At 36.5% G+C, this 13319-nt stretch overlaps 1 protein-coding gene across 1 annotated transcript in view; it reads left to right on the top strand.

The window, feature by feature from the left end:
- The window catches only part of LOC111044280 (WD repeat-containing protein 81), a 103877-nt gene that overhangs the window by 27489 nt on the left and 63069 nt on the right, over positions 1 to 13319 (top strand). The window contains 6 exon segments of the mRNA XM_039435165.1: positions 1558 to 1703; positions 3395 to 3582; positions 4284 to 4408; positions 7089 to 7262; positions 8809 to 8931; positions 10681 to 10915. Of these exon segments, the coding sequence (XP_039291099.1) occupies positions 1558 to 1703; positions 3395 to 3582; positions 4284 to 4408; positions 7089 to 7262; positions 8809 to 8931; positions 10681 to 10915 (991 nt within the window).

The following is a 13319-nucleotide window of genomic DNA, read 5'->3' on the forward strand; positions in this document are numbered from 1 at the left end:
AAGTAATGAGTAAGCGTCTACTCGCAGAGCGGAGCGTGGCGTCAAACTTTGGAACAAGCTGGTTCCTTTTTTGGAGTGTTTTTACTCCGCTTTCAGTGTGTTTGTACCCCTAGGCCCGCCGCATAGTAGACCCACGCTAATCCACGGAAAGCAACCCACGCCGTGGGATGTTTTGTAAACCATTGCTAGGTTTCTCTAGACATCTGTGTAATACAGGGTGTTTCAGAGAAACGGGGAATTTTGAAAGTTAAATAATTTCAAGAAAAACAAATCTTTAAATAAAGTTTTTCATATCATTCGATAGTAAAAATAATGCCATTTTAGAATAAATAATACCGTAACTTTCTTGCAGGTGTATTCCTTTTCTACGCCAACATTCCTGTAGTCTCTTCATCACATTGTCCATGGTTTGACGTAACATTACAACTGGAATTTGAAATCGCTTCTCGAATCTTGGCTTTCAATTCTTCCGTTGTTGCAGAATTGAAACCAAGATTCGAGAAGCGATTTCAAATTCCAGTTTTAATGTTACGTCAAACCATGGACAATGTGATGAAGAGACTACAGAAATGTTTGCGTAGAAAAGGAACATACCTGCAAGATTTCATCTTCAAAAAATAAATGTTACGGTATTATAAATTTAAAAAAAATATTTGTCATGGCTTCCTTGAATTGGTCTTTTTGAGTTCGTCATTTGCTTGTGATTTTGTTACTTTGTCTTATCGTTTGTAAGTATTGAGATGTGACCTGAGGTTTCCATAATTTTATTTATTCTAGTGGTTTGAATAAGCTCTTTTTCTTTCTATTGACATGTTTGCTGTACCTAGTTGTTCGAACTCACTGCCGGCGCACAAGTTTTCTTTGCCGGTAGTGCCATTTTGTAAGTTTAAATAGATATATTTTTTATTTATTCTAAAATGGCATTATTTTTACTATTGAATGATATTAAAAACGTTATTTATAGATTTGTTTTACTTGAAATTATTTAACTTTAAAAATTTCCTGTTTCTCTGAAACACCCTATACATGCAATGAATAATCCACTTGTCAGCTGGTTCATTATGAATAGTTCTATAGCAATGGTTTACAAAACATCCCACAGCGTGGGTTGCTTTTCGTGGATTAGCGTGGGTCTACTTTGCGGCGGTCCAGTAGCGTCTACTATCATAGAGAAACAATAGCTTAAGTAGATATCCCAAGGTATAGGGCGATAATGTCGCAACTTTTACTGTTATTTCAAGCCGATAGTCCACGTGTTTCTTTCCCAAAAAGGTGTGTGACGCTGGTAGTCTCTCATATTGTGCCGTTCATACACTCTCACCCGGCCAAAACAGTAAAAATCTACAATAATCGATAGTAATCGACTTGAGATAACAGTAAAAGTTGCGACATAAACGCCCTATATCATGGGATATCTACTTACGCTATTGTTTCTCTATGCTACTATCTAGTAGAGGCTACCGGTGATTTACAGTACCCAGCCGTTCCATTTCCATCAGACTATTTTCGTGCGGTTGACTATGGTTGTTTATCAATGTTGTGTGTTTTGTGTTGCAGTCAGTGCACCCAGATCTGCCTGACCTTGAGGTGCCCAGCTGGGCTGCATCAGCTGATGACCTGGTCAGCGAGCACCGCGCCATCTTGGAGAGTGCACACGTCACACAGCGGCTGCATCACTGGATCGACCTCACATTCGGATACAAGTAAGACACGGACAACACATTGCAAGCAATTCAACAAGCGATTAACATTGTTATCGTTTTCATCTCAACACATTACACGATAGTAATAATAATAATAAATGCTTTATTCAACCAATAAAATTAAATTACATTCAAAAGTGATATTCAAAAGATAGTGAGGTCCACGTTATAATGGCAGTGTTTGATTTGCAAAGGTATAGCTATCCTTGTCCATCATTCAACAAAGCTGATAGCGCTATCTCTTTATCGCTATGCTCTGTTGCCAGATCGTCTTTCAACAATGCATTTTTTGCTATTTTATTCTTTCAACAATTTCTAATGCTTTGTTTTTTTGGCCAATAAAAATTATTTGATTTGATGTAGAAGTAATAATATTAATTAACAACATATTTCATTATTTTAATTATGAAAATTCATTATGAATCTATTGAAAAATATAGTTTCTGGCTTAATAAAATATAATTGATTATTTAAACGAGAATGAACAGTTAATATTACATCAATAAACCTGTATCAGCTACCTCCGTCTATAGAAGGCATTGACAAGACAGAGGATCGGCAACGTATCTCCTATCTTCCTCCACTGACATGTGGACCTCACTATAGATAAATGTTATCTATCTTTTGTCTCTCTATGTCGATTGTCTGTCTCCTTTTCCATTGCCAATCTCCTTCCTTTTCTTCTTCTTGTTCCTTCCCAATCTCCTATCTTCTTCTTCCTTCCCAATCCCCTATCTTCTTTTTCCTTCCCAATCTCCTATCTTCTTCTTCCTCTTCCTTTTCTTGTTCCACAACTTCTTCTCCTTCTTCACTCATCTTCTTCTCTTTCTTTACCTATCTTTTCCTTCTCCTATCTTCTCCTTCATTTCCATTAGAAGAAGAAAAATAATAGATTGACCTTTTTATTTGTTGACGTGGCGAAGTTTGGACAGTAATGTCCACTCTACCACTTACCCACGAAGAAAGAGAAGGTGATAGAAGAAAAATGTGTTATTCTACATGCTATTTATATCTTTTCTCTCAGTTTTATCTCTAAATATCGGAGACCGAGCTTCGCTCTGGAGTACAAAAGCATAAAAAATGTATTACGAAAGAAAAAATTATAATAACATTCATAGTTCATACAGAAATGTTCTATCTAATCACAGTAAATTGAGATTAATTCCCAGAGGAATGCAAAATTTCCCTCACAAAGGCCCGGTTCAAAAAAGCGGGTCAAATTTTAATCCTGATTAATTTCACATGAACCAAATTAGAGAAGATCATTTCAAAACGATTGATCTACTGGAATTAATCATGATTGAAAATAACCCGGCTTTTTTGCAACCGGCACTAAGTACCTGATAACAAAAGTTCAACAGCTGAGTCATAATTTTGACACAGTCCCCCACACATGAACTCGCTCACTCACTTCCATCATCAACAGACGACGGAATAATTATTATCAGCTGCTTTTCCAAGTATGAAAATAATTATCCTTTTAATGTCCTTCAGCGAGTTTTCCCAGGGATGAGACCTAGTGCAATCGAATTTTTATATTATAAACCTACTATGTTCTGAATTTCATGAGAAATCGTTAGAGCCGTTTTCGAGATCTGGTGAAATACAAACATATAAACATCTAAACATATAAACAGAAGTTGCTCGTTTAATAGTATAGGATATCATGCCATTATCTGTTTCTCTCATAGATTGTCGGGTGTGGCAGCAGTGAAGTCGAAGAACGTGTGTCTGCGTATGGTGGATGGTCACACACGGCTCACAGATGTGGGCGTGGTCCAGCTGTTCAGCCAACCCCACCCTCCCCACACTCAGCCCAACCCTTACATGGACAAGGCACCGCCCACTCTAGCCAACGCCCCTCCGAGGGAGAGGAGACGTGAGTATCACTTTATTTAAACTGTAGTGAATAGTAAAATTGAATACTCCATGTAATAAAATTCGCAAATCTAATTAACTGTTAATGTGACATGCATATATTACCTTTAATAATAATTACCTTTATTTATTTATCACATTGTGTACAAATACTTAACATGAGGAAAGGCACATCAGGCTCATGCCCAAAACTGTCCCATTTCCAATTTATACTATACTGTCCAAATCAAAATGTTGGTTACGTCACTTTCACTTTTCAAAATACAATTTACGCTCTTCAATACTCACATAAACGAATAAATTTTGAATCAAATAGATAGGCTTACTATTATATGTAGCACATACGAATAATCTAACTGTAACAAAGCTTTGTTACAGTTAATTAAGATCAAGTGTTGATCTTAAATTGTATTATTAAACGAAAATCCCAATTAAATGCTGTAAATGCTGCTTTTTCAATTGAGCCGACAAAGCTAACCTTACTTACCTACTTATGCTAGCGCTACAGCCCGATGTGGGCTTTGGCCTCCTCCACAATCATCCTCCAACTATCTCTGTCTTCCTCCTTCCTCCTCCATCCCCTGACTCCCATCGCTGTCAGGTCCTTCTCCACATCCTGCTTCCTCAGTACTCTTAGTCTCAGCTAACCTGGTCGGCAATTTGTTCCTCAATTTTAATGGAATTTTTGTGTCTCTTTTTCAGGTGGGACGTGTGAAGAAGAAGAGGGAGGTCAAAGTTCAGGTGTGGAGGATGACGATGTGCAAATTCCGCGGTCTTCACCCTCGGGCCTATCCAGGATATTGAGTCGGTCCCGGACATCTTTACATGTAAATATACTTCGAAAGAAGCTATTTTTATTAGATAGAACTATAGAGAAAAGACAGCATAAGACACACATTATGATATCTTTTCTCTATGATAGAACCAAGTTTTAATCATAATAATCTATATAAATAAAAATCTGGTGTGGCGCACTCACACAACTTTCCTTGCCGTTATGAAAATTGATCACCTGACGCTAGTGTTAACGCGCATCTCAAGTCAAAGATCTGAGCCAGCTGGTGACAGGACAATAACGCTGGATACGCACGAGATCTGCTATCTCTTCATAGTGAATCTCTATATATAAAAGCGAAATGACACTCACTCACTCACTGACTGACTGACTGACTCACTCACTCACTCACTCGCAGAACTAAAAATCTACCGGACCAAAAACGTTCAAATTTGGTAGGTATGTTCAGTTGGCCCTTTAGAGGCGCACTAAGAAATCTTTTGGCAATATTTTAACTCTAAGGGTGGTTTTCAAGGCTTTAAAGTTCGTATTTTAGCATGTATATTCTTCTTATTCTCTTAATTATAATTGAAAAATGTCCATACCATATGTTAATATAGAACTATAATCTAGAGAGAGTACCTCTTCGAAACAGTTGTTAACTGGTAACTAAATTAATAATTTTGTCAGGTTGGCATTAAGTTAAGTTTGACTTTGTTAGGTTGGCACCAAGTTGAAGATTGAAATGAATTTAGATTGGCACCAAGTTGAAGATTGATATCGCGGAAAAATTGATTGGGCACTGCTACTTCAATCAGAGCTATCCCTGGGAATATTATATTACTAGCCGTCAGGCTCGCTTCGTTCGTCATATCCGTTTAGCCAGACGTTTAGTCTGGACCCCCGACTGGATCGTCCTAACATATGATAAAAAAATGCTCAAATGAAAAATGCAGGCGAGCGAAGCGAGCCTGCTGATCTCATTCTTGGATGATCCAGTCGGGGGTCCAGGGGGCGGAGCCCCCTGGCTAGACGGATATGACGAACGAAGCGAGCCTGACGGCTAGTAATCTATATAAATAAAAATCTGGTGTGGCGCACTCACACAACTTTCCTTGCCGTTATGGCAACGCCCTTCCAAAACCGGAAAGTTCAATATGACTCACCCTGTATATTCTTCGCCACAGTTTATTGACTGGGAAATTGTCAAACTGAAAGAAGGATGAAACAAATGAAAACAAGGATGAGATCAAATTGTAAGACAATAAATCAACGTCCAGGAAAAAATCAATACTATTCAGGTTTTATCACTTTCCTGTAATCGTTGATTCGAAGTCATATATACAGTTCTAGTTTAACGCCAATGTAGATATAATAAGGTGCGTGCAGATTTATGCGCCATGAACAAGTGCATTTCACTTTTATCAGCTGATGTTATGCTTATTATATCTTTCTTATGCCGCATCTTCATGTTGGCCCAATGAAGGCCAATGTCGACCAGCGTCGGCCAGTGTGTAGATGGATGGTTTACCAGCGTTGGCCTTTGTTGACATAGAATGGATTATGTCATACTTGACTCCCATTGACTGATTAATTCCCATAGATTTTATGTGAGGATATGTTGTGGTATTTCTCCTTAATTGAAAGAATAAGACGTTGATGTTGTCAATTCCACTATAGTTGTTCAAAATCTGTGTTCATCTGTTCATCATCATTGGTGTTGAAAAATGTTTGTAATTTTTACAATAAATGAGTTATATTTTTGACAACATTCCAGTGTTTTCATTATGGATAGATATCACATCTCACCAGCAACATTGGCCCATATGAATAAAACCAGAGCAAATGCTCATGAGCAAGAGCATGGAGCATAAGGTTTTGCTTATTAGCAAAAGGTAGAAGCAAAAGCATATGCTCATTTTTATATGAATAAGCTTTACCTTATACTCCTGAACTCTGGAGCAAATGCTCACGTATTTTAAAGATTTTTCATCAGCTGATTCGCTTTTGTAGCCTTACTTTGTTTTTATAGCTCACGGAAGCGCTAAATATGCAAGTAGGGTGCACCGCTTGTGTTTGCGTCGTTTGCTCTGTTTTCTATTTATGAATAGAGTTTAGAATTTTGAAATAATAGCGTGAAAAAAGTCATTTCTATTAATAAGCTTCAGCATAATCTTATAATATCAATAGCCTTCTTATAATCGTCTTCACTCTCATCTTCTTAAATGCCTATTTCCTATTTTTTGATGGCTATCTTGATATCAGGTAGCTATCTTTTGTATTTATTCTTTTGTAGGGATAATGGTGATAAATCATGGTTGAATCTAAAAAGAGTTTTATAGTTCTCAACTATTGGTTGTGATCGTATCTGGTATAGTTTCCTCTTCCTCATACGAATTAGTTGAGCCATTTTACTATGAGCAAAAGGTGATAAGCTGCTCTAGACTAGACTCATTTTTTTGAAGCATTTGCTTCAAAAGTTGAGCAAATGCTCTAGTTTATTCATACAGTTTTGAGTATAAGCTTTTACTCTTGAGCAAATGCTCAAACTATTTTTTTGATGAGCATGAGCAATAGGTTTTGCTCACGTTTATTCATAGAAAATGAAGCAAATGCTCCATATTTTAGAAGTATAAGCAAATGCTCAACTTTATTCATATGGCCCATTATCTGGAGTTATACTTGATATATTTTACTGTGCTCTTATAAAAATTATGCTTATATGCTTTCAGACAGCCACAACAACATCCAGTACAACAACACCTCTATCGCCTTCATCGGAGCAACAACAGCAGGATAAGACAACAACAGCTTCCCCCTCCATAATTCTGCCACGTGATTATAAACCGGTTGCCGCGTTGGTGGCCTGTGAAGCGCTCTACAGCTTTCTGCATAGGACTTGTCAGGTTAGTGTGGTTCGGAACGCACCTAAATATCTACATAGAAGCTGTTTGATTGCAGCTCTATAGGTGCGTACAGATATACGCGCCGCAAACATGAGCAATCATTCACTTTTAATCAGCTGACTATATCTGTATTTTTACAGAAACGGTAAGATACAGATATAGAAAGCTATACGTTGCTTCTGAGAAGATACAAAAGAGCATTTGTTGCTTATGTAAAGATACATTGAAGCTCCTTGTGTATCTTTTCGGATGCAACACGTTGCTTTTGAGAAAATACAAAAGAGCATATCTGTTGCTTATAGAAAGGTCCATTTTCAAAAATTTCTCATGTTTTTGAACGGGTAGTATTGTAGTCTGATGGCCGTCCGCTTATAGTCAAATTAAGAACCGGTTGCTTAAAAGTCTGTTAAATTTTAATCGTGATTAAATTCCACTAGACCCAACCAAAAAAGCCATCTTTAAGTCTTCTCTGATTGGTTCTCGTGGAATTTATTCATGATTCAAATTCTACATGCTTTAGAACAACCGGTTCTTTATTTGACTATCAGCGGACGGCCATTGGACTACAATACTACCCGTTCAAAAACATGGAGCATGTTTGAAAATGTATATTTCCGTTGCTATTTTGTATTTTCTCAGAAGCAACGTTTTGCATCCGAAAAGATACACATGGAGCTTTAATGTATCTTTACATAAGCAACAAATGTTCTTTTGTATCTTCTCAAAAGCAACTTGTTGCATCCGAAAAGATACACAAGGAGCTTTAATATATCTTTACATGAGCAACAGATATGTTCTTTGGTTATCTTCTCAAAAGCAACGTGTTGCATCTGAAAAGATACACAAGGAGCTTTAATGTATCTTTACATGAGCAACAGATATGTTCTTTTGTTATCTTCTCAAAAAGCAACGTGTTTCATCTGTAAAGATAACACAAGGAGCTTTAATGTATATTTACATGAGCAACAGCTATGTTCTTTTGTATCTTCTCAAAAGCAACGTGTTGCATCCGAAAAGATAGACAAGGAGCTTTAATGTATCTTTACATGAGCAACAGATATGTTCTTTTGTATCTTCTCAAAAGCAACGTGTTGCATCCGATAAGATGAGTTCCTCATAATAAAATAAAAGTTCCTGATGATATTGATTGACCGAGCGAAGTGAGGTGTAAGATTCAAGTCGACGGTTTGGCATTTCTCTTAATGTTTAAATGATTAAATGTTTATATTTTGCGCATTTACGGCGAAACGCGGTAATAGATTTTCATGAAATTTGTCAGGTATGTAGGTAGGTCTATAGTTTCAATCAGGTACTTCTGGATGAGAATACTGCGTGAGGTCTACTGTTCACAGAACTACTAGTAAATATTTCTGATAATAAAAGTTCCTCATTATTTGACTTGATATGCAATTCGATGCACCTGTATGTTACAAGTTTGAAGCGTGTTTGCATATTGTGGTTGAATCCACGGTACAGGATTTAGATGAAAATCTTCTTCTATATACCGTGGTTGAATTAATTAATTACCTTGGATTTGATTTGTCAGATGCCGGTAGTCGATAGCAGTGCAAGTAGTTCGGCAGATGACCGCTTGGCAGCGCCACCGTCTTCGTCGCATGATAGCAGCTATAAGCAGATTGTAGCCGCCAGGAGGGTACAGGAAATGGTGGTCAGTAATTTATTTATTATTATTCATTTATTCATTTGTTGATATAATTACAAATCATATGAATATGATCTTATTAATCATATGAAGTAATTACTTCATTTACTCATCTATTCATTCTCTCATACAATTATTCATACCATGTATCCATAAAGAGGCGTTTACATTGGTCAAGTTTACATGAACAGAAACTTGAATCCACTACACCAATGTAGACCCTTCTTCTGCAACGTAATGCAATTTCTAATCTATTTCCATCTGTAGACTGGCTGGCCGCTATGTCTTCGTATAAAATGAGTGCTGCTATCCAGAGATTGTCAGTTTGGTGTAAGGGTAAGCAATCCTGACTGACAATTAGGAGATACCGGATTCAATTCCCGGGCTGGCAAATAATTTCTGGATGGTAGCTCTCATCGAGCGCTGTTAACCCTGATGTCAATATTTACAGTGATTTACAGCATTTAACAAGGATGTTCGTTTAATAATAATTATTTATTAATATCTCTCTCTCTCTCTCTCTCTCTCTCTCTCTCTCTCTCTCTCTCTCTCTCTCTCTCTCTCTCTCTCTAGTTAGTCTCTCTTAACTCTCTTTGAGGGTTAAGTGTAAGAGAGGGCCGACTGCGCCCTAACTTCGCCCTCCTACGTCAAAAATAAAGGCAGTCATTTTATTCTATTCTATTCTCTCTAACCTATATTCCAGTCGCGAGTCAGATTGGGAATAGAACAAATAGATGCTTTCCCTCATCTGGTATTAGGTTTTTTAATATGCTACCTAACGAAATAAGAAGCCTGCCCCTTGTGACTTTCAATAGAAAGCTGAAGTCATGGTTGATCTCCAACCACTTCTTTTTTATTAATGAATTCAGGGAGGCCAACCTCAATTCAATGATTGCCAGCTCATCTGTAATTATTTTATCTGCTATATTCGCAAGTTATCCACATTACATTCTAAGGCTATACTAACTTCATGTCTAAGGCTCAACTCACACTTAGGCGACTCAGGTCGAGAAGAGACTCGACTCTAGTCGAGAGCATGTGTTTTCAAATGGTGACGTCGCGGCGAGACTAGAATCGACTGGTCTGAGTGTCACCATTTGGAAACACATGATTTCGACTAGAGTCGAGTCTCTTCTCGACCTGAGTCGCCTAAGTGTGAGTTGAGCCAAAGGATTGAAAGTTATAAGAATGATGAAACGCCATGAATTATGGCGTTCATTGTTTATATTTTCGAAGACTAGTGCATCTGTGATAATAAATCGAGTTAATAATTTACCGAACGCAGTGAGGTCTATGTTTCAACTCGGATTTTCTTTTGTCTGTATGTTTACGGCCAAACGCGTTGATAGAATTCGATAAGATTTGGAAGAAATATTCCTTTTTCAATTGCGCGTTGATCTATACACAAGGTTTTTTTGAAATTATGCATTTTAAGGATAATATGAAAGGAAAAGGTATTTCCTCTATACTCCGATATCACTATAAATATATATCATCTACTTTTAAGTTAAGATTAATCAGACTATAGAATTATTCATAATCAATCAGCTGACAAGTGGATTATTCATTGCATGCATTACACAGATGTCTGGAGAAGCCGGTGAACAGGTGACACCAGATACTTGTGGTTGAGTAAACTGCGTAAGGTCAACTGTTCACAGAACTCCTAGTATATTTTATTGTAATAATAAGACTTATATATAATATGACTTAGCCTAATATACTCAATGAAATAAATCATTGAATCATTCCTAGGTGCTAGGCTGTCTGATAGTGGAACTATTCGTGCCCTCCAAACTGCACGTATTTGGTTATGGTCTACAACAACATTCTCAACAACAGCTGACTACAACAACAACACAACAACTACAGTCAACAACACAGCCTCCTCTGGAGCGGAGGGCCGAGATTTGTGGTCGCCTCTGCGCCACACTGCCACGATGTGTCAAGCAATTGGTACAACTTTTGCTGCCAACTGGTAATAATACAGGTAAATACACTGGAAAACCGTAGTAGGATTCAGTTTCATCTGGCAGTGTTTTTTATAGCCTTATTCATCCAGTATTGCAGTATAGGTTACTACATTTCTATTCTAATTTAAATGCTATAGTGAGGTCCACGTTATAATGGCAGTGGAGAAAGATAGGAGAAAACGTTGCCGAACCTCTGTCTTGACAATGCCTTTTATAGACCTTAGCTGATACATTTCTATTGATGTAATATCAACTGTTCATTCTCGTTTAAAATAATCAATTATATTTTATTAAGCAATAAATAATATTTTTCGATAATTTCTTAATCAATCTACATAATTAAGATTAAATATTTTGTTAATTTTTAATTCTACATTGTTAAAAGACGATCTGGCAACAGAGCAAAGTGAGAAAGAGATAGCGCTATCCGCTTTGTTGAATGATAGACAAGGATAGCAATACCGTTGCTAATCAAACACTGCCATTATAACGTGGACCTCACTATAGATTCTCTCGCGTTGAACAACTGAGAGCAAAAATAGCATAAGAAGAAGATATCCTCCCATGATATAGGTAGTTTATGTTTCAAATTTGAAGCTGATTCTTCTGTTAACTCAAGCCGATTAATATCTACTGTCAATTATTACTGTTTTGTTGGGGTGAGAGTGTAAGAACGGCACAGTATGAGAGACTACCAGCGTCACATAGCTTCACAAAGAAGAATTAAAAGGACTATCGGCTTGAGTTAACAGTGGAATTTGGAACATAAACGTTCTATACCATGGGATATCTTCTTATGCTATCTTTTCTTTATGCTATTATTTCTACGGTATATAATAGTAGACTATAGTTCCCTCGGTAGATTATAGTTAGACTCGTTTCGCTCGCCTTGGAAAGAATTGGAGTCTCGCTTCGTTCGGTTAAAAGCCAGTTTTCAGGGGGATATCAATGTTTCCTGATTATTCAAACGGACACTGTCACATTCACGTCAAACTGTTAGCATTTAATGGATGGAAAATGCTAATCTTATTTATAAGAATTTTGAGAAGAGAATCTTATATAAGCTACAGATGGAAATTACTGAGATTGGAATTATTCAAATAATTATCAATAATTGACCGAGCGAAGTGAAGTCTAAAATTCAAGTCGACGATTTGGAATTTCTCTTAATGTTTATATTTTTATATGTTGCGCATTTACGGCGAAACGCGGTAATAGATTTTCATGAAATTTGACAGGTATGTTCCTTTTTAAATTGCGCGTCGACGTATATACAAGGTTTTTGGAAATTTTGCATTTCAAGGATAATATAAAAGGAAAAAGGAGCCTCCTTCATACGTCAATATTAGAGTGAAAATCAGACTATAGAATTATTCATTATAAATCAGCTGTCGAGTTGACTATGAATTGCATGTCATGACGTATGCAATTCAATATCTCAATGTAACTAGGTAAAAATTAGCAGCTGTGTAGACTATAAATTGCATGCCTCATTGAATGCAATTTTTATGCACTATTGAATAGGATGCAAAGAACTTATAACAGCTCGTCTGGGCGCCTAGATGTCTTCTGGTTTTCTCGCGCTAAATTCCGGAAAGCGTTATACGATAATTAAATCTTGTGTAAGCATGATCTGATCAAATAAATAGTTAGTGTATCAGTGTGGATGTGCTTATGGTTTGGGACGTCGTTATAACTGCGCGAGGTCTACTGTTCACAGAACTACTAGTTTATTATTATAATTATGAATAATTATTGCATTATTTTGAATAATTCAAAATCCAGAGATCGTCAGCTATCCAGAGATTGTCAGTTTGGTGTAAGGGTAAGCATTCCTGACCGGCAATTAGGAGGTACTGGGTTCGATTCACGGGCTGACAAATAATTCTTTGAATAGTAGCGCTCATCGAATTTCCATCTAGCTGTTTACCCTTTTGTTAATATTTGCAGTAGCAGAAGTCTTCGAGGTGAATTACAGCATTTAATTTGGATTTTCGTTTAATAATAATAATTATTATTATTTAAAAGCTTAAATCTTAGTCGTAAGATTGCGCGGTAGCATTCGTCCATATTTAATCATGTCTCATAAGATCAATGTAATCTTTCGGAACACATTTAAGTATAATAATATTGTAACATGATGAACGAATATATAGCTTATTAATAGGAATAAATTTACGTTCTATATTTAAGTCATTCGAAAGAGAATTAAATTACTGTATAGTAATTATATAATAATTTAGATTTAGTAATACTGACCATGCAGTCATAGGAGTGAAACCCAAAAAATGATGTAATGTGACAATGAATGAATAAATAAATAAATAAATTCGTCAGGGTAATTGCTTCTTACTATTTAAATAATTCAGTAATTAATACAAAAACACAAAATTTTTAAGTTTGAACATGTTTTTAAAGTGT

The sequence above is a fragment of the Nilaparvata lugens genome, chromosome 8 (genome assembly GCF_014356525.2).
Source record: "Nilaparvata lugens isolate BPH chromosome 8, ASM1435652v1, whole genome shotgun sequence".
In the NCBI taxonomy this organism is placed as follows: domain Eukaryota; kingdom Metazoa; phylum Arthropoda; class Insecta; order Hemiptera; family Delphacidae; genus Nilaparvata; species Nilaparvata lugens.